At 37.6% G+C, this 18,684-nt stretch overlaps 2 protein-coding genes across 4 annotated transcripts in view; one reads left to right on the top strand and one right to left on the bottom strand.

Moving 5' to 3' along the window:
• The window catches only part of PDE7A (phosphodiesterase 7A), a 349,141-nt gene that overhangs the window by 298,472 nt on the left and 31,985 nt on the right, over positions 1 to 18,684 (bottom strand). The window lies entirely within an intron of this gene.
• DNAJC5B (DnaJ heat shock protein family (Hsp40) member C5 beta) overlaps positions 1 to 18,684 on the top strand; it is a 78,929-nt gene that overhangs the window by 52,103 nt on the left and 8,142 nt on the right. For both annotated transcript variants that reach the window (XM_036830365.1, XM_036830364.1), the window contains 2 exons: positions 9,690 to 9,903; positions 13,180 to 13,351. In XM_036830365.1, coding sequence (XP_036686260.1) covers positions 9,690 to 9,903; positions 13,180 to 13,351 — 386 coding nt within the window. The remainder of the gene's footprint in view (positions 1 to 9,689; positions 9,904 to 13,179; positions 13,352 to 18,684) is intronic.

The following is an 18,684-nucleotide window of genomic DNA, read 5'->3' as shown; positions in this document are numbered from 1 at the left end:
ATTAACATGATCCCAGTTTTGTAAGTGCCTCCAGACATCTGAAAGTAGGACATAAAAATTCTCTCTGGTATAACATCTTCTCAGTACTCCGATTATTCTTTATAAGTTTTAAATATCTGGCATACCAGAGATAATAAGGACACAAGTCAAGACAATAAGAACAAGAATCAGCCGAAAGGAGACAACAGAAACAGAACTTTGGAAAACTCAGGCATTAGAATTATCAGATAAAGACATTAAAACATCTATGATCAAGAAGATAAAATACAAGATTGAGAATTTTCAGAGAACTCAACATTATGAAAAGGGACATTCCAGATGTTTTAAATAAACATAAATTTTACAACTAAAAAAATACAACAATGAAATTCAAGAATTCAAAGGCAAGGTTTAACAGGTCAGAGAGCTGACTGGACAACAGACCAGAAGAAAATAACCAGAAAGAATTACAGAGGACAAAAAACAAAACAATAAGATAAAATACACAGAGGATCTATTAAGAAGGTCTTAGATAAGTGCAAAACTGGAGTCTGAAAAGAAGAGTAGACAGAGGATAAGGGGAAAGCTATTTGAAAACATAATGTATGTGAATTTTCCAGGTTCATGAATGATATCAATCCATATATACCAGAAGCCCAATAAACGCCAACCAGAAGAAATAGAAGTCTATATCTAAGCACATGACAGAAAAACTGCTGAAAACCAAAGATGGAAAGCCCCTATGGAAAAGAACAAAAATTAGACTTACAGTAGATTTTTTCAAGAGATAATGAAATCCAGAAGACAATGAACTGAAATCTGGATGAAAGAAAACGGATGAAAGAAAATAACTGATAGCCTACAATTCTATATCCAGGGAAAATACTCTTCAAAAACGAAGGTGAAGTAAAGACATTTTTAAGCTAAACAAAAACTTTAAGAATTAATCATCAGCAGATCTACACTAACAGAGATACTAAAGAGTGTTCACAGACAGAAGGAAAATGATCCCAGATGTATGGTCAGTGATGCAGGAAATAACTAATGGCAACAAAATTGGAAAATATGTGAGGAAATGTACACAAATACTAATTGTATGAAATATCATCATACAGTTGACCCTTGAACAACAGGAGTTTGAACTGCATGGGTCCACTTATATGTGGATTTTTTCCCCCAATACCACAGTACTACACAATCCATGACTGGTTGAATCTTCAGATGTGGAACCACAGATATGGAGGGCCAGCTATCAGACTTGAGCATCCACGTATCTGGGTATCCACAGAGGATGTCAGAACCAATTTCCCATGGATACTGAGGGACAGTTACATACTAATTGTATTAAATAACATTTTTTGAGGGCTTAAAAGATTTACAGAATTAAAGTACGTGCTACCAACAACACAAGTTGGGAAGACAGTAATAGTGTTAGTGTTCTAAGATTTTTATATTGTCTTGGAGAAAGACAAAAGTACATTGACTTTAGACTTTGATAAGTCAAGAATTTTCTAATTTCTAGGAGAACCCCAAAAGGAATAATAAAAGAATGTGCATTTTCCAAAGCAACAGAGGAGAAAAAAGTATAATAATGAAAAATAATCAATCTAACAGAAGGCAAGAAAGGAGAGGAAAAGAAAAATATTTTAGATGGGACAGAAGAATATAATGAAGTGGTAGATTTAACCTGTAATAAATCAACAATTAGATTAAGAGTAAACATAGACTAAATGCTTCAATTAAAAGAAAAAGATTGTCACTGTGAATAAAATAACCCAAAACTATATGTTTACAAAAGACACATCTAATATATAAGGATACAGAAAATTGGAAAATAAAAGGAGAGAAAATATATTCTATGTATAAGCCTACCCAAAGAAAGCTGGTGTAGCTTTATTAATATCAAAGTAAAGACAAAAAGTATTACTAGCAAAAAGAGGTGTATTTCATAATGATAAAAGTTCAATTCACCAGGAATATACAACAGTTGTGAATTTGTTTGCTTCTAAAGAACATGGCCTAAACTATAGAAAGCAAAAAGTGACAGAACTATAAGGAGAAATATGCAAACCTACAGTAATAGTGGGAGATTTCAACATACCTTGCTTGTAGAACAATAAAATGGCAAAGAATACAGAAGATTTGAACAAAAAAAATTAGCAAAGAAAATTTATTGTTCTTATATATGAACAAAGCACCCAATAGGTACAGAATACATATTCTTTAAAGTACACATGGAACATGTATAAAAACTGAACATATAATGAGACATAAAGCAAATCTCAAATTTTGAAGGATTTAAATCATATAGAATATGTTATCTCACTGCAGTGCAATCAAGCTGCACTGTAGTGAGAGCAAAAATAAAAAGATAGCTAGAAAATTCCCATATGTTTGAAAATTCGGAGGCACAATTTAAAATAACTCCTGGGTAAAATAAACCACAATTAAAATGAGAAAATACCTAGAACTGAATGTTTCATATTAAAACTTGTGGAATGTAGTTAAAGTAGTACTTAGAGGGAAATTTACAGAATTAGATGCACGTATTAGAAAACTGAGTCCAGCAATAAGTAAAATAATACATAATTAAGCTGAGTTTATCGCAGGAACACAAGTTTCATTTAGCATTAAGAAATCAATCACATTAACAGATTAAAAAAGAAAAAATGTATCTTCTCAACAGATGCAGAAAAAACATTTGATTAAAATTCAATATTCATTTATTCTTAGCAAATTAGTAAAAGAAGAAGGAAAGAAGAATGTCTGCTTTAGTCACTCTTATTTGACATCATACTGGAGGTCTCAGCCAGGACAATAAGGAAAAACGTAAAATGATATAAGAATTGAACTGAAAAAAAATTCATTATTTGCAGATTATATGATTGTGTATGTAGAAAATGCAAAAGAACCTATAATTTATTAAAATTAATAAATAAGCTTAAGTTTGTAGGATAAAAAATCAATATATAAAAATCTTTTACATCTGCAATAAATTAAGAAAAATATTTTAATATCAAAGCCACACAAAAAATAAGTTCCTAGAAATAAAGCTAATAAAATATATGCAGAACCTAAATAGTAAAATGATAAACTTTGAGTTCTAAATAAGTAGACATACCATACAAATGTCAATCTCCAAATTAATCTATAGAGTCAAATGCAATTGCAATAAAAATCCCAGTAGAGAGAGAAAGAGTGTGTGTGTGTGTGTGTGTGTGTGTAAACTAACAAACTAATTCTATAATGTATGTGGAAATATAGAGGGCCCAGAACAGCCACAGAACTCTTGAAGAACAACAATATGGAAGAACTTGCTCACTAAGATACTAACACATATTTTAAAGGTATAATATTTAAGACTTTATTAGCCCAGAAGTAGCCAAATAGACCAATGGAGCAGAATAGAGATCCTATTTAAAATATAGGGAAAGGATTTTATCTTTTTAATAAATGATGCTAGGATAATTGGATATCCATATTTTAAAAACGAAAGTAAGCACTTTCTACCGCATTAAAAAATCAACTACAAATGGGTCATTGACTTCTATGCGAAAGGCAAATCTATAAAGATTTTAAAGAGTTTATAGGAAAACATCTTCCCTAATTCAGGAAAAGATTGATTAATTAAACTAATTAAAATTAAGAATTTCTGGACATACAGATGGCCAAAAAGCACATAAAAAGATGCTCGACATCACTAATTATCAGAGAAATGCAAATCAAAACTACAATGAAGTATCACCTCACACCGGTCAGAATGGCCATCATCAAAAAGTCTACAAATAATAAATGCTGGAAAAGGTGTGGAGAAAAGGGAACCCTCCTACACTGTTGGTGGGAACATAAATTGGTACAACCATTATGGAGAACAGGATGGAGGTTCCTTAAAAAACTAAAAATAGGGCCACCTATGATCCAGCAATCCCACTCCTGGGCATATATCCGGAGAAAACCATAATTTGAAAAGATACATGCACCCTAATGTTCACTGCAGCACTATTTGCAATAGCCAGGACACTGAAGCAACCTAAATGTCCATCGAAAGAGGAATGCATAAAGAAGATGTGGTACATATATATACAGTGGAATATTACTCAGCCATAAAAAAGAAAGAAAGAATGCCATTTGCAGCAACATGGATGGACCTTGAGATTATCATGCTAAGTGAAGTCAGGCAGAAGAAGACAAATATAAGGTATCACTCATATGTGGAATCTAATTTAAAAAATGATACAAATGAACTTATTTACAAAACAGAAACAGACCTACCAATATTGAAAACACACTTACAGTTACCAAAGGGGAAACATAGGCGGGAGGGATAAATCAGGAGCTTGGGATTAATATACACACACTACTGCATATAAGGTAGATAACCAGCAAGGACCTACTGTATAGCACAAGGAACTCTACTCAATATTCTGTGATAACCTATATGAGAAAATAATCTGAAAAAGAATGAATATATGTATACGTATAACTGAATCACTTTGCTGTTCACCTGAAACAAACACAACTTTGTAAGTCAACTATATTCCAATAAATTTTTTTTAAAAAGTTAAAAAAAAAATTTCTGTTCTCCAAAAGATTCCATAAGGAAACTAACAACAACAAAAAAGCCTTAGAAACAAAGAATACATATGCAATACATAAACTGACAAAGAATTCATATATAGAATACTATAGATATATTTTAAATCCTACAAATTCATTTTAAACATGAAACTAAAAACTGGTGAAAGACCAACATACACTTAAATAGAGGATATCCAAATGACATATATATCAGCCTCATTAGTAATTAGGAGAATGCAAATTAAACCACAAAGGGATATATATATATATATACATACACACACACACACACACACACAAACTACCAGACCGTCAAACATTAAAATGTCTGTCAATACCAAATGTCAGGGAGATGTGCATTGGAACTCATATACTGGTTTCTTATACTTTCACTTGGGTGTTGCCTGAGTCCAAGAGGGCACAAGAGTTCCACTGAACTTCTACTATGAAGACATACTATTAAGTTCCATAGTTGCAATACTTGCCAAACACGTAGGGTTACTAGTCTAGGGTTTGTTTTCACCTGAAAACTCTGGTTTATAGCAGTTCGTTTTCCTATCTACCACCAGTCTTCTTCCCATTCTAGTCAGGTTTTTTTCCTAGAAATAATAGTCTATATCTAATATGAGCTCAGATTTTTTCTTTTTTCTTTTTTTTTTTTTGCTACCTTTGCTGTTGATGCTGCCGCCTCTGCCATGAGGGCACTTTTATCGGTTCTAGGATATAGGAAGTGCCTCACCCTCCCTCTTCTACTCTTCCATTTTAGGTAGCAGGTAGCTTTCTTCTGGGACATGGGAGGGGCAATAAACTTTGTGGCTGAGGGAGTTTAGCAGAAAGTCACACAGCAATGGGGAAATCTTTGAAATAGGAAGCAACAAAAGGTAATTGGAGAAGGCAGCTAAAAATGTGTAGAGTGGGGAAAGGCAGCTACAGGTACAGCTATGTCATGGTGGAACTTAGTTCCCTGAGGCTCAGGGCCAGCTTTTCCAAACAAGAAGGTCTCCTCTGACATTCCAACCCCATGGAGATAGATTTGGTCTTGAGCTGGGGCAACATGGTCAGAATTGGGTCTTAGGTGACTCACAGACTGGTAGAGAGTAGTAGGTAGAGCTCACCTGAGTGTTAGATAGTGTGAGGAAGAGGACTGGGCATAACAATTCTTAGAATTATTCCACTGCCTCAAAATAGGTAGATCTTAGGAGCCTTTGGTAATTACAACTATAAATCCACGTTGATCCTATCTGCCACTCAGTTGAAAGCTGTTATTGGATTTTGAAGTGGAAATTACAGGTATTGATGCTATTTCTAATATTAGTTATAGCCATAACAGATTAACAGTGACTAAGAGTATACAGAGATTTGAAATTAAAGGCTCATGTTCTGGTTGAACATCACATCACTTTTAAGTATAAAATGAGAAATTATAAGAAAGATCTTTAAAGTGAATAGGCAATGTTATCTTTAAATGTACTCCAAGCAACTCTCCTTTCACCCTAAATTCCATACGTGTCTTCCTGCTGTACAGACAACACCAAGGGGGTGAGTCATCGATCAACTACCTCCTTGAGCAACTGTGTAACTCTGGCAGCTGCCTCTGTTAGCCATATTTCCTGAGGATTCCTCAGAGCCAAGGGCATCTGCCAAGAGGAGTCAGAATGCTGCTGATTACCAGGAATTGGATGTGTTACAAATGGAGGTGCTCCAGCCCTCTGAATTTGCCAGCTCCATTGTTAGAGGAATGTGATAAATAGTTGAGTGCATCTGCCCTTGAAAGCTGACAAAGATCCAAGCAGCTTAAAATGACACGTTTCTCTGGATAAGTCTTGGGTAGTGTGCATCAGTCTACAACTGAACCCTAGAAATAAAGAAATATATGTAAAGAGGCATTTTCCAGGGATTTTCTTCTTTCAGGGCAGAAGTAAGAGCCTTTGCATTTGGTTGGCCTGGACATGATCTCTGGAACTGGTAGGGGAAAATGCTGCAATTGTATGCCAGGGCACAGAGTGAGAATTCCAGGAATATTGAGCCATTAAAATTAATGTGCTTAAAGAATCCACTTGAGGCTTTCTGATAATGATTGTTGTATTATTAAAGTTTGAGGACTTCTTCCTTCCTTCCTCCCCCCCTCTAATTTGGTAATGGGTCATTTAAGGGAACAAACTCTAAACTTTCAGTTATTAAAGGAGCCTAAAATTTTTAACTGGAGCTTAAAAATACTTAGGGAAGGAAAGTGCACAAGTAGTATGTATATTTTTTTATAACGAGAATAAACAAAGAATCACCTATAATTCCAGCTATAATCACAGTTAAGCATGGTTATAACCTTTCATTTTTCTCTTTATTTCTACTTATTTTTCTGCTTTATTTTCCCTATATAAAGACATATATACAATTGTCTGTGTGTGTATATGCATATATGCATGTGTATATGTGTTATGTGTGTATGTGTGTGCACGTGTCAAGGTCACCAAAGACTTCTATAACACTAAACCCAGTGATCACTTCTTAGTTGTTATTGTCCATGACCTGTCAATAGTACTTGACACAGGTGACCACCCTCTTCCTTGAAATACTTTATTCACTTGGATCCCATCACCCCATATTCTCCGGATTTTTCCTTCTGCATCACTGGTCTTTCTTTCTTCATCTCCTCTGTAGTTCTTCCTTCCCAAAGCTCAGCCCTTGGACTTATGTTGGATCCAACTCACTTGGGAATCTTTTCAAGCTCCATGGCTCTAAATACCATCTACCTGATGAGAACTCCCAAATGTACATCTCCCAGAGTAACTCTCATTTGAACTCAGGCTCATATATCTCTCTACCTCCGTCACACTTGTAAGTCTAATATGCATCTCACAGGTGTTCAAAATTGATCTTTGAATCCTAGCAAATCATTTCCTACTACCAAAGAAAATCTCTTGCCAACTCTTTAAATAGTAACTCCAAAATTCCAGTTGCTCAAGCCAAAACTTCGGTGCCATCCCTCATTCCTCTTTTTCTTTCACATCCCACACCCAATCCATCAGCTAGCCCTCAAAGTGTACCAGAATCCAACCACTTCCAACTAATCATCCACTACCACACTGGTCCATCCAGTACCACCATGAACTTCCCCTAAAAGAGTCTCCTGCTTTTGCCTTTGTCCTCTCCAAGACTGAGTGATCCTTCTAAACTAAAGTCAGATCATACCACTTTTCTTCTCAAAACACTCCAGGGGCTTCCCACATCACCTAGACCAGAAGCAAAAGTCCTTGCAATGTCTTACTTTTTTAATTTAAAAATATGTAGGAGGCAGCATAATGCTCAGGGTCAGATTGCCTGTGTTCAAAGCCTGGTTCTAATTATTAGCTGTATGATGTTGGACAAGTTACTTAACCTCTCAGTGGCTAAATTTCCTAACTGTAAAATGGGATTATTATAATACCAGTCTCATAGAGCTGCAGTGAAGATTAATGAATTAATATTTATAACAGGCTTACAATAGTGCTGGCATGTAGTAAACATTATAAAAGTTTTTTAAAATGACAAAATTGGCATTTAGTGCTATTAGAAGATTTTATCATAAATTCTGCACTTAAAAAAATGTCTCCAATAAGAATTTATAGATACCCCAAACATCTCTCAAAAAATAAGGATAGGGACTTCCCCAGTGGTCCAGTGGTTAAGACTTTGCCTTCCAATGCAGGAGGCATGGGTTCGATCCCTGGTCAGGGAACTAAGATCCCACATGCCGTGGGGTGCAGCCAAAAACTTAAAAAAAAAAAAAAAAAAAAAAGAATGAAAAATGTTTGATTAAACAAATTTAAAGTGAACTATTATTGTTTTATTCTTTTTGTTTATTCTGAGTTCAGAGTTAGAATGTATTATACACTATGATTTATGCTTTTAAATATTTTGGTACTTTTTAAGCATTCTGATGTTAAACTGCTTAATTATTCACCTACTTCCTAACCAGCAATGCTTTAATTCCTAGAATAGGTGTGATTTTTTTTCAGTTTATTGTACAGATTGGCTTATAAGATATACTTTATTTTTTTGCTCTACTTATGGCCTTTTATTATTGCTTTAAAATGAAGCAATTTAATCTAAACCGATAAAATAAACAAAAGCTTAAGGTGCACTCCTACATATACCTATAATAGGCACAGCAGGGAGAATAAGTCATGTGGAATTTCCAGTAGAGAGTTTTAAAATTAATTGACTTTGTAGAGGGAAAATTACTAGACTCAATATTGAACATGGCTTTCATCAATTTAAATCTGTCTGTGGAAGGAAGTGAGGGAAAGAGCCCCTAGCCAGAGCCTGATTATCATAGCTCAGTTCTTACATCCATTTTACATTTTTAATACTTGATTATAACTGAAGAATAAAGAATACTCACAAATCACCCCCCTGCCCCCAATACGCACACACTGCAACACAACACACACTCATACCCTTCTGGAATTGCTTTATGATCCACAGAGGAGAGAGGGCCTTGTACTCACAAGTAAATTTCTACAGATTATTTGAAGTGGGAAGACCTATTTGAAAAGAGGTCAGATACACATTTGAATACAAGGTAAGTCACGGTATTTGTCCATAAAAACAAAAGGGAGTTAGGATTTGTGAAAATATTGTGAAAGGGTCATAATATTTATTCAAGGGTGTATAAATCAGAGATTTTTTTTTTTTTGCCAGTTGAGTTTAACTTTTAGAATATGTGGTGTGAAGTTTTGTTAATTCTGGAAAAGTCTTCCAGTTCTAAGTGAAATTGTGGTATAAACTGGTCCTGTTGCTGGAACTCTTAAAGGCCTCTGCATGTTGAGGTGGGCTATTGATGAGCTTCCAGGTAAAAATAAACTTCACATGTTTGCCAATAGCAAAATGTCTCAGACTCAACAGCTATGCAGCTATTGAGAATTCCTTTGAGGATGTGAGGGGAAAAACAATACTATTGTGCCTGCACATTAGAAACACGAGGCAACGTTTAATGGAAACTTGCTTAGTTAAATCAACATTATTATGAAATGTAACATTTCATGGTATTTACATGTATAAAAGATGTACAAATGAATAATGCCCTTCCAAAGTGTCGTTGTAATACCTGTCAAGTAACACTTTTCCTCACTTTTTTTTTTAAATTTTAAAAGAAAATTGGCCTTGAAACACCATCCAGACAAGAACCCAGGTGATCCAGGTGCTGCTGAGAAGTTTAGAGAAATCAACAAGGCCCACACGATACTTACCGACACGTCAAAAAGAAACATATACGACAGGCACGGATCACTGGGGCTCTATGTGGCCGAGCAATTTGGAGACGAAAATGTTAACACCTACTTCGTGCTGTCAAGCTGGTGGGCAAAGGTGAATCGGATTTTTTGTTTCTCTTGAAAACAATTTCTTAGAAGATCATGATATTATTCACTCTTTTAGACTCCATCTCAAAGAAAGTCTAACCTTACTATGTTACTAAACTCTTACAGATAAAAGGAGCTGTTATTTAAGGATCGTTTTTGCTTTAGCTCACCAAATAATTATAAAATGCAGCAGGACTTAAAATACTTCTAGACATTAATTATATTTGAATTTGAAGCTTCAGGTTAATTCTGACTGCCCTCCCTACCCACATAATGACAAATTAAGAACTGACTCATTGCTGGAAACCTAAAATAATTTATTAGTGTGACAACTGTTTAAAAATTATTATGGGACAAATTTAGCCATGTACTTTCCTATCTATAGCATAGGCTACATCAGCAAACACAATACTGCGAAGAATACATGGTAATTAGGTCATAGGTTCACACGGAGCCTGCTGTGAAGTAGTGGAGAAGGAAATGAGGGGAAAAAGGTAAGAAGTAAATAGTGGAGCACACTGAGTTGGAGAGAGAGAGAGAAAAAGGATATCTAGTCAAGAAAAAGGCAACATCTTTAAGGACTTAGTGAAACTGGAATTGACTTTTGACAGTAAATTTTGTGTGATTTCCTAAGAATCCCTAGTATATGCATGCTTGGTGATAGTTTTATATTTGCTTATGAGTATTAATATCCTTATCTTCTGATAAAAGTATATTTACATATGAATCATATATAGTCCATCTGCATCTTTTCTGGACAGTTCACATACATGTAGTAAGTTCACAGTTCACACATTTTGTGAAATCATATGAACTCACATTCATATGAGTTGTAATTAATAAAGAAACAGCAGATCTCCAGAGGCAGGTGTCATGTTCAGTAGTACTCTGATTGCTACTTTCTTCCACTAAAACAAATCTTGCTAAATTGAATAGTTTTATATACGCAGGACGAGAGAGAATATGTTTTTGTTCATAGGCATGGGGAGAGAGAGTCTGCAGCCTAAAGCCTCATTTGCCTTCTGCAGTCCTCAGAATTCCTTTTCTTGGGGATAACTGGGATTCCCACTGAAACCTCCTTTCTTTATCATTGAAGACTTGGGAGGGAGATAAGTTTCTGCCTAGAGGATTTGGAACTTAGAATGAGAGTGTACATATTGTCAATGTCATTTATGATGATAGTTTGAATGTTTATGTAAAATACAGGTTTCTGTGGGAACCTAACCCCCAGGTATGACACTGTTTCCATGGGAAGGTACATCTGGAGTTCTAGATAATTTACACACTAGCACCTGACTGCCTATTGGGGCCTACCTGCATAAAAAGGAGAATAGATTTCCTTGCCCAGGAAGTTGACAAAATTGATCAAAATTCATATAGGCAAGCAGAAGCTGTTCAGTAGTGTAAGAGATATACATAAAATAATTCCTGATGTGGCTCTTTAAAAATAAGGCTACAAAGAAATCTACCTTCCCCTTCTGCTCGTGCCAAAGCCTAATTGCCCAGTGCCCTTTAGAGTGGCCCGGCACATAGTGATCATGTATTAAGTATGCATTACATGTACGAATCAGTGTACCAATCTGAAAATATTTTAAAAACAATGGACACCTACTTATGCCTTGTACTGCACTGAGCACTTCAAGCATAAGGCAAGGTTATTTCTGCAACAGGCAAGTAATCTAGTTGGAATAATTAAAGAACAAAACAATACATGTATTAAAGGAAATTTTCAGAGAGGAGAAAAAATATGGGAATGGAATAGTGAAAGCAAGAAAGGTCAAAAGTAGGTAAAAAAAAAAAAAGGGGGTGCTTGTTGGGGCACTGGCTCAGGAACACTGCACAGGAGGGTCTTAGAGGCAGTTGGTGAGGAGGAAGTTTTTTTATACTTTTCAGAATAATTTAAGAAATTTATGACTCTGAAAATGTAGAGAATCCATAGCAAAAAGATTATAGGTGTGAGGGTGTATAAAATCACTTTCTATTTCAAATAACATACTTTTAATAAAATCACAAACTTATTTTGCTCAATTAACAATAATGGGCTTTTTTCACTTCAAATTGGGTTGGGAGAGTTTAATCTTTTAATCTTTAGCTATGGCGAACTTAGTGAGGAAACCTTTTATATGCTCGTGGGGAAATCCTGGTGCTGTTCACTAGGAGGAACAAATCATTTGTTTATCTACTAATCAATTAATACATTCATTAATTCAGTAGGCATTTACTGTCGACCACACTCCAGGTACTAAATCCTTAGGCAGAGGAGGGATTGAAAGACAACTAACATATAGTTTAGCCTTGAAGAAGCTCACAGTCTGAGACAGAATTATAAACTAATCACTGTCTTAAAGTGTCAACAAAACAAGACTATGGTAGACATTTGTATGGAGTACAGTTGGGGCACAAAGGAGGGAGTAATTGTTCTGGAGGAGGTGGGGATCAGGAAAGATGTCAGACAGAGGATCTTTGAGATAATCTTAAACACGGAGTGGGTATTTGCTAGATGACTAGGGAATGGGACAGTGGGTGTCTAGGCAGATGAATCCATCGGGAGAGCAAAGCTCTGCAAGGATGGCAGGAACAGGGCCATGCTGGTGCAGGGAAGGCACTGGAAGAGGCCAGATGACCATTAATAAGGAGCTCCAGCCTTTTCTAAGAGGCAGGAGAGTCGCTGCATGGGGTCAAGAGAACATGTCAGAAAGCTCCAGCAGCAATGTGCAGAGTGGGCTAGAGGCAGGAGTGGAAGCAGGTAGGTCAGCTAGGAGGCTACTGAAGTGTCCAGAGCAGAGATAAGGGGATCCATTCTAAAGCCCTACCAATCAGGAGAGAGACAATGGGGAGGGGGCAGAGATGGTGAGGAGAGAGACTGCAGGACCTGGTGACTGAGCGGAACGTGGTGGTGTCAGGACTAGCTATCCCTAGCTCTTCTTGGTGAGAATGATTCAGTGCCCTGGGTTAGCTCATGTGACCTGTAGAGGTTATGTTTGTTGGTTTGTTTGCTCTGCTCTTAATAATGATCACCATGGCTTAGAGAATAAAGAAGAAAATGTCATGCTTCATTACTTTGGCTGCAAGTCACTTGTTCCTGGCTTAACTTGTTAGGTAAAACTTTATGAGGAATTTGTTTCCAAGGAAACTAAAAAGATAGTCCTCCATGGAATAAGGATGAGGGTGAACTGTGGTGCCTTCAGGTCTCTGGAGGTACGTGGGTACACACTTGATTTCTGGGGTCTCCTACACCCCACTACCCCTCACCCCTGTTTTGCTTTGCCTCTGTTTCCCCTAGACTTTGTTTGTCATCATTGGCCTCTTGACCGGCTGCTATTTTTGCTGCTGTCTGTGCTGCTGTTGCAACTGCTGCTGTGGACGCTGCCGGCCTAAATCATCGATGCCAGAAGAGGACTTCTATGTGTCCCCAGAGGATCTTGAGGAGCAGATCAAGACTGACATAGAAAAAGGTACAGTAAGATGAGAACAGAGTAGGGGGTGTCTCTTCATAGGCCTGGCCAAGCACCGGGCCCCACGGTGATGGCTATCACTAAAGTGAGAGAGGTACAACAACCAAATGGGGGGAATGTCATAGACTTTCACCTTTGGTACCTCTTTTGGAGAGGATGAAAGGACAGTTACCTTTACCAGCCACAGAGAAAAGCAGAACCTGACACTGTCAGAAAGAAGTCATGAAATATGCTGATCACAAAGCAAAGCTAGTACAATTCACAGTCGCATTACAAAAGAGTGAACTGTGGGTTCAGGGAGGTTTGGGTGGGAGTTCCCAGGGGTAGGAGAACCAAGGTAGAAATTTCTCCCAGGAAATGCATTTCAGCCTGTTACTTTAGGATCTCTATTTAGATAGAAGGGAATGGACATCAAGAGAAGTCAACAACCCTTGACTTTTCTTCTTTTTGATTACTTGATAATGAGTTTTGGGTAAAACTGGGGGAGGGTAGTCTTTCTTCCCCAGAAATGCAGCTTCCTTCCCAAACCACACATTCAGAGCTAGCCTCAAACCAGCATCAAGAATACTGTCCGATATAAACGGGACTGTCTGCTCTGCTAAACCATCTGCACATGTCTATCAATGTGTGTGCATGGCCATGATAGATTACTTGATTCTTCAAGTTCACTAGACCCAGCAATGATAAAGAAAAAATATAAAGAAAGCCAACAATCTCACAGAATTCACATCATCAGGAATACTTCATATTCTCTGGGAAATGCCTTTGTTTAAACAAACTGGAGTCAAACCTGCCATCATCCTTTCTGTCTTGCAGCCATAATCCTACTGTCATTTTCTCCTGCAGAATGCATCATTATTCTGGATAACAGACTTTATCGCTAAGTCACAAAGAAGCCTGGACAGCCAAATAAACAATTCAGCCAGTGACCCACTGCTGTCAGAACTGCGGAAATTAGGCATGGTGCACTTCTGTGTACTGTACTCTGATTCTTTTGATCACAATGAAGCAGAAATTCCATGACATCAGACAGAGGAGAGACTGTTTAAAGGCTTCCAGATACTTTCAATTCCCTATCAAATGTGATGCTAAGTAATATCCAGTTATTACCCACCCTGAGTCCAGCTGAAAGAAAGGAGTCTTCAATCATGTGAATTGTACTTAGTCTCAGACCATTTTAGGATTGGGAGATCAGAGAGGACAGAAGGGATTTTCCTGCAAGCTGTCATTCCTTCCCATGGGGACCACTGGGTGGCCAGTCTGGCAAACAGGGGGTTTGCTCTCACCATTTTTTATTACTGCCCCAGAGCCAAATTGGAGGCCCATGGTGAAATATAATTACAACTTTCTTTTGCTTTATTTGGGATATAAAATGACAAATCTTCTAACAGGGCATACACCCCAAAAAGAGCAAGCAAGCTGTATTACTCGTAAATGGGTTAAACAGAGATACACACGTATAAACTCTTCTTCAGGGAAGAGCCAGTGACTTCGGCATAAGTTGCTTAAGAATGATGAGCCCAGTGCATTCATCTCATCTGCTCTTTTGAGGGAGATAAACTGTTATTAGATCATGTCAGGGGTCGCTGGGCCCATTGTTCATAGGATCTCCCATAATATCCATCAACCCAGTCCAGTCACTGACAGAGGATAGGAAGGGGCAGTTAGACAAGAGAGTACTGCCATCGTCATCCACTGTGTGGACAAGCTTATCTTAACTTTTCCTTTATAGTGCGGGAACCAAAACTAGGTGAACTGAACCTAGATACCTCAAATCCAGTCTGCCACACTTTTCTGAAAAGCCTCAAAGTCTTTCCTTTTTTAAATTAGATAAAAGCTCCACCAGGGCATTTCAGCAGACCTTCTTTGCAGAAGATTTCTTTTCTGGAACAGAAATTCATACTCAGTGCCAAATTACACCCAGATTTCCTTCCTGCAGAGTCGCTGGTGATAAATCTACGTGCCGCTCACTGTTCTCAGTTCTGACACCCCAGAGCTACCAATTCCATTGCAGAGGTCAGATTCCAGACTTAGTAAGTCACGAACCCATTTGACTGTGTTACTATTAGTCTTAACCAAAAGGAAAAGCTCTATCCTATTACTAAATATTTAAAAGCTCCTATGCAGAGTTAATCAAGGTTTTCAAGGGCCAGAAACTTACACAATTTGGACAGTCCCTTTAGAGAAAAAGAATATAAAATTACAAATACAAAATTAGATCTGAAAGTGAATACTTATTTATAACGAAAAAAAGAAATTACAAAAAATTGCAAAGTTTAAAAACTGATAAATATCTTAAATATCATAAAATTTGAAAAATAGCAATAGTTTAATTAACTGCCTGACACACCTTTATAATACTTTCCCCCTATGCTTTCTGGGTGCATATTCTTTGATTGCCTCTTCATTTAATAATAATTTCATTAATATCATTTCCTGTAGGGAGAATAGAAAAATAATTGTCCTTCCTCTAGCATGTTTCTTCAAAACTTTTTTTTTATTATTGGTAGATTAGAAAAGTTTCCGTTTTACAACTCATTATAGATAATGTTGTCTAACTTTTTAGGGATTGTTGTCAGATTTAAGAAAACTCCTATCTAGTTTATTTCATATACAAGATGTAAATTTGGAAGAATTTTTCCACAGACCAATTCTGACTACACATGTCAAACCCTGTTGCCCCTCCATCACCCAGTACTTCCAGGATCAGAGCCCACTGGACACATTCATAATGTGTGACACATTCATAATGTGTGACACCATGTCTGGCATGGATCTTCGTGTCCCCTGAGCAATTAAATTGGGATAGTGAGCTATAGGAGTTATCTCTAAAGCCATTCTTATGCCAGTATGACGAGCAATAATTATACACAGAGTTGCTGCAAGCCACAGAAACATAGTTTCTGTTCAAGAGTAGTTGTACAGGGTGGGATTTGCTAGTAGAGAGGAGAGATTTGCTTGGGTTACTGTGTCTCTTTCAAGTATGTGAAAGAGTGTAATCTAACTTCTACCCTTAAGAAATAAAGGAGGGAAGTTCAAAACAGTGGCATCTTCAATATTCCCTGGAAATTTCAGAACTTGTAAACTGATTCCCATCTCTTTCTCAGAATAAAAATATAATCCCAGTGGCATTCTAGGAACACAGGGGAATTCTATTATTCTTATGAATCAATTAGGAGCAAATAGAAGAGAGACAGTGTCTTGGGGGGTTGTCCATCCCCCCTTTTTTGTCTTGGAAAATTTGAAGCTTGAAAGATAAAGGTGACAGATACCAGGTTATTTCCCTTCCTTTCAAATGTTCACAAATTAGAAGTTCCACTTCGTGAAATTTTGAGTGTTATATTTAAAACAAGCTCATTTAGACCTTATACTCCTCTGTTAGATAAATGCCACAATGAAGTCAGAATTCTACCAGTCAAGAGGGCTTTAGAGACCATCTTGAGATAGAACACCATTCCCTGGGACTCTGTGTGTGTATGTGTGAGAGAGAGAGAGAGAAAGAAAGAGAGGAAGGAAGGAAGGAGGGAAGGGAGGGAGGGGAAGGAGGGAAGGAAGGAAGGAAGGAAAAGAAAGGGAAAAATGAAGAAAAAAGAAAAGAGAGGAAGGAAGAAGGTATAGAAATGAGCATAAATGGAAACCTGTTATCTCTAAATACCCTGGCAAAGCAAACCAAAAATACAAGAGATAAGTTCAATTTTTTTCCAAGCTGCAAGCAGTGGACTGAAAACTTCCAGTTAAACTCTAAAATTTTCTTGCCGAGTCATGATTTCCCCACTTTTTTGAAGGAGAGGAAATAAAGTATTTAAGGGAGAAGATTTTATAGTGGGTTGACCTTGGATCTAAAAATGTGAGATTCAGAGCACAGAAAAATCTGTTGACTGCTTAACTGTTCTTGCTACTCACCTGGATGAAACCCAAATAAATTCACAGCCACTGAGCTGAAGAGGCCATATGGCTGGTAATTAGACTCGCTCTCAGCCAAGATATTGAGACATTTATTACATTTGCTGTTCAGCATTCATCACACTTTACTGCCCAGGAAAAGGGCACCAAGGAAGAGATTAAATTCATCCTTCCTCTTTTCACCAATCCCACTCAATCTCCTTCCTATCCCCTTCCCCCCAGTCAAAAGGAACTGATTTCTAAAAATAATTCATGGAAAATAATTCTTGCAACTAGTCCAAAGCCCTTTGCTGCTTCTTTATAGGAAAATAACAAGTAAGCACCATCAAGGCCCTGGGCCGGGAGAGCAGGACAAGTGAGTCAGCTCACAACGCTACCCCAGAAGCTGCTCAAAGTGGACCCAAGGTTTCTTCAGATTTTGCCTGCTAAGGTTCAGTGAGCAAATTTACTAGACAGGTTTATCAAGACAGTCTTTTCACAGAAAACATTCACTGAGCACTTAATATTTGCCCGACACTACACTAGGGACTAGAGAAAAGAAAGACGCGGTCCCCGCTGTCTTGGACCTTACAGTATCGCAGAGGAGATGGGAAGACAAGTACTCAACAAATAGTCACACAATGAGCTAGCTAACTTACAGGTATGATAAGTCTGCCAAAGGAGAAGCACAGGGGCTGTGACAGTGAACGCTAGGCGGGCCTGACCCGGATGCAGGTGAGGACAGCTTCCCAGAGGAGGTGACATTTAAGGCTGAAAACGTAAAGAATGAGGAGGAGTTAGGGGTGGGAGATTATGGGGAAGGAGAACCCTAGAAGGGAGGAATCTTGACACCAGCACAGCATCTGGCACAGCACCTCCCAGCACCCTGTGGATAATGGTGAATGGAGCTCTAGATGCCAGGCAAGGCAGGGATAGTCACATTAGGCTGTTCTAGTGATCAGTTTGATCAAGGAACTGAATGAAGAGGAAGTTACACAGAGAGCATATTTGCAAATAACCCCAAACTGGGATATAACCAGACAAGGGCTCAGACCATCAAAGTGAAATGTGATGGATGGAAAGCAGCTGGAATCCTGGACAGTTTGCTAGATAAGAGCAAGAGCAGCAGGATTTTAACTAGGAAGAGGGGAAAGGGAGTTGAGAGAAACCCAGGAGGTTCTGAGGAAGAAAACGCAAAAAGGTACAGGTGAAATATTATTCAGCCATAAAAAGGAATGAAGTACTGATACATACTACAGGGTGGATGAACCTGGAAACATTATGCTAAGTGAAAGAAGCCAGACACAAAAGGACAAACACTGTATGATTCCATTTACATGAAATATCCAGATTAGGGACATTCATAGAGGCAGAAAGCATACTGGTGGTTGCCAAGGCGTGGGGGGAAAAGAGAAACAGGGAGCAACTGCCTAATGGGTCTCCTTTCGGAG

The sequence above is a fragment of the Balaenoptera musculus genome, chromosome 17 (assembly GCF_009873245.2).
Source record: "Balaenoptera musculus isolate JJ_BM4_2016_0621 chromosome 17, mBalMus1.pri.v3, whole genome shotgun sequence".
In the NCBI taxonomy this organism is placed as follows: domain Eukaryota; kingdom Metazoa; phylum Chordata; class Mammalia; order Artiodactyla; family Balaenopteridae; genus Balaenoptera; species Balaenoptera musculus.
The sequence above is the reverse complement of the archived record's forward strand: the minus strand, read 5'-3'. Positions and strand labels throughout refer to the sequence as shown.